General features: G+C 41.2%; 1 protein-coding gene across 1 annotated transcript; it reads right to left on the bottom strand.

Moving 5' to 3' along the window:
* Positions 1-472: 472 nt before the first annotated feature.
* LOC130836809 (olfactory receptor 18-like) lies at positions 473-1,396 on the bottom strand. The gene has a single exon (XM_057709374.1). The coding sequence runs from the start codon at positions 1,358-1,360 to the stop codon at positions 473-475; it is 888 nt and encodes a 295-aa protein (XP_057565357.1). The 5' UTR covers positions 1,361-1,396.
* Between the last annotated feature and the right edge of the window lie 350 nt (positions 1,397-1,746).

Here is a 1,746-nt window from a genome sequence, read left to right as displayed (position 1 = left end):
TGTAATATTGTCAGTATTTTTAAGACTCACAGGTGATTTTGATAAAATCCAAGGTTAAGAAGTGACATGCATCCTTACAGATAACCTGCATACATATATTTGAAACTTAGTATTCGGTATGGGAAATGAACAACAGCTTTGGAAAAATGTAATATTTAAATATATAAAAAGAGAGTTGTTCATCATTACTCCCAGATGCTTGGGACATCATGGTAAACTATGAATTTCTTCATTGATATAATAAGATTCAGTCATGCAGTGATTAAAATATATACAGAATCCCAGGACACTCTCCCAGTCCCGTTAAATACATATCAAAGGAAACAATATTCAAGTGTTAAGCAAGGAGTGGCATCAAGGCCATAAGAGTTGCAAAAATGATGTAATGACAGAGAGGGCATTTTAAATCTAGATGTTTAGTTATGCTGCATTTTCCAACCTACACTCCAAATGGGTGGCACAAGGACTGAGGTTAGATAGTTTTGTTGAGGAACCTCCACATGGCCCTTTTGATGTCCCTGTTCCTCAGACTGTAGATGAAGGGGTTCAGCATGGGGGTGACCACAGTGTACATCACTGAGGGCACTACATCCTTCCTGGGAGACTGTGAGACAGCTGAACCGAGGTACACACCAAGGGCTGTTCCATAAAATAAGCAAACAACTGACAGGTGAGAGCCACAGGTGGAGAAGGCTTTACACCTCCCACCTGATGAGGGGACTCTGAGAATGGAGGAAAGAATTTTAGAGTAAGAGAAAAAGATCCCTGTAATAGGGAGAAAGCTAGTAATGGCACCAAGAAAATACATGACTATATTGTTTGTGGAGGTGTCAGAACAGGCAAGCTTGAGGAGTTGAGAAGGGTCACAGAAGAAATTAGAAATTTCCACATTCCTAAAGTAGGTAAGTTGTAACACAATCAGATTATGCACCTGGGAGTCCAAAAGGCTAACAAAAAAAGACACCAAAATTAAGGAACAACAGAGCCGTGGGCTCATGATGACCTGGTATTGCAGTGGGTGACAGATGGCCACAAACCTGTCATAGGCCATCACAGTCAGGAGCATACTATCCATACATGCAAAAAGGATAAAAACAGACATCTGAGTCAGGCAGCCAGCATAGGAGATGAATTTGCTGTGAGTTTGGATGTCCACAATCATCTTGGGGACCGTGGTGGAGATGAACCCGATGTCAGCCAAGGACAGATTGGAGAGGAAGAAGTACATGGGGGTGTGGAGGTGGGGGTCAGAGGTGACAGCCAGGATGATGAGCAGGTTCCCCAACATGGTGACCAGGTACATGGACAGGAACAGGCTAAAGAGCACAGGCCGCAGTTCTGGATCATCTGAGAGGCTCATGAGGAAGAATTCTGATACATTTGTTAGATTCCCAGTGCTGTGTAGCTTGGAAAACTTTGGCAAAAGGAAAGAGGGCTGGAAAATTAGGAAATATGTAAATGGGCACTGTGTCCATATTTTGGATTCAAGCAATTTATTTCTATGGTTATACATCTCAGTTCCCTCAGCAATATTTCTCAGTGTGACAAATTCTATCTGCTGAGAAATATTTCCCCATTGGTTTCTGTGTTATTCACCTATCTTTATACACTCTTACTTTATTAAACTTCACTGAAACGTAAAAGGGAACAAGAATATTAGAGGCAATAGGTGATATCAGTTAAATACACCCTACTTCTTTAGAAATAATACAGAACGAGAAATTCCCTTCGCCACCCCAAAAAAAT

The sequence above is a fragment of the Hippopotamus amphibius genome, chromosome 15 (assembly GCF_030028045.1).
Source record: "Hippopotamus amphibius kiboko isolate mHipAmp2 chromosome 15, mHipAmp2.hap2, whole genome shotgun sequence".
In the NCBI taxonomy this organism is placed as follows: Eukaryota; Metazoa; Chordata; class Mammalia; order Artiodactyla; family Hippopotamidae; genus Hippopotamus; species Hippopotamus amphibius.
The sequence above is the reverse complement of the archived record's forward strand: the minus strand, read 5'-3'. Positions and strand labels throughout refer to the sequence as shown.

Excerpts from the sequence above, each read along its gene's own strand:
- LOC130836809 (XM_057709374.1), bottom strand. The coding sequence starts at position 1,360 with ATGAGCCTCTCAGATGATCCAGAACTGCGGCCTGTGCTCTTTAGCCTG.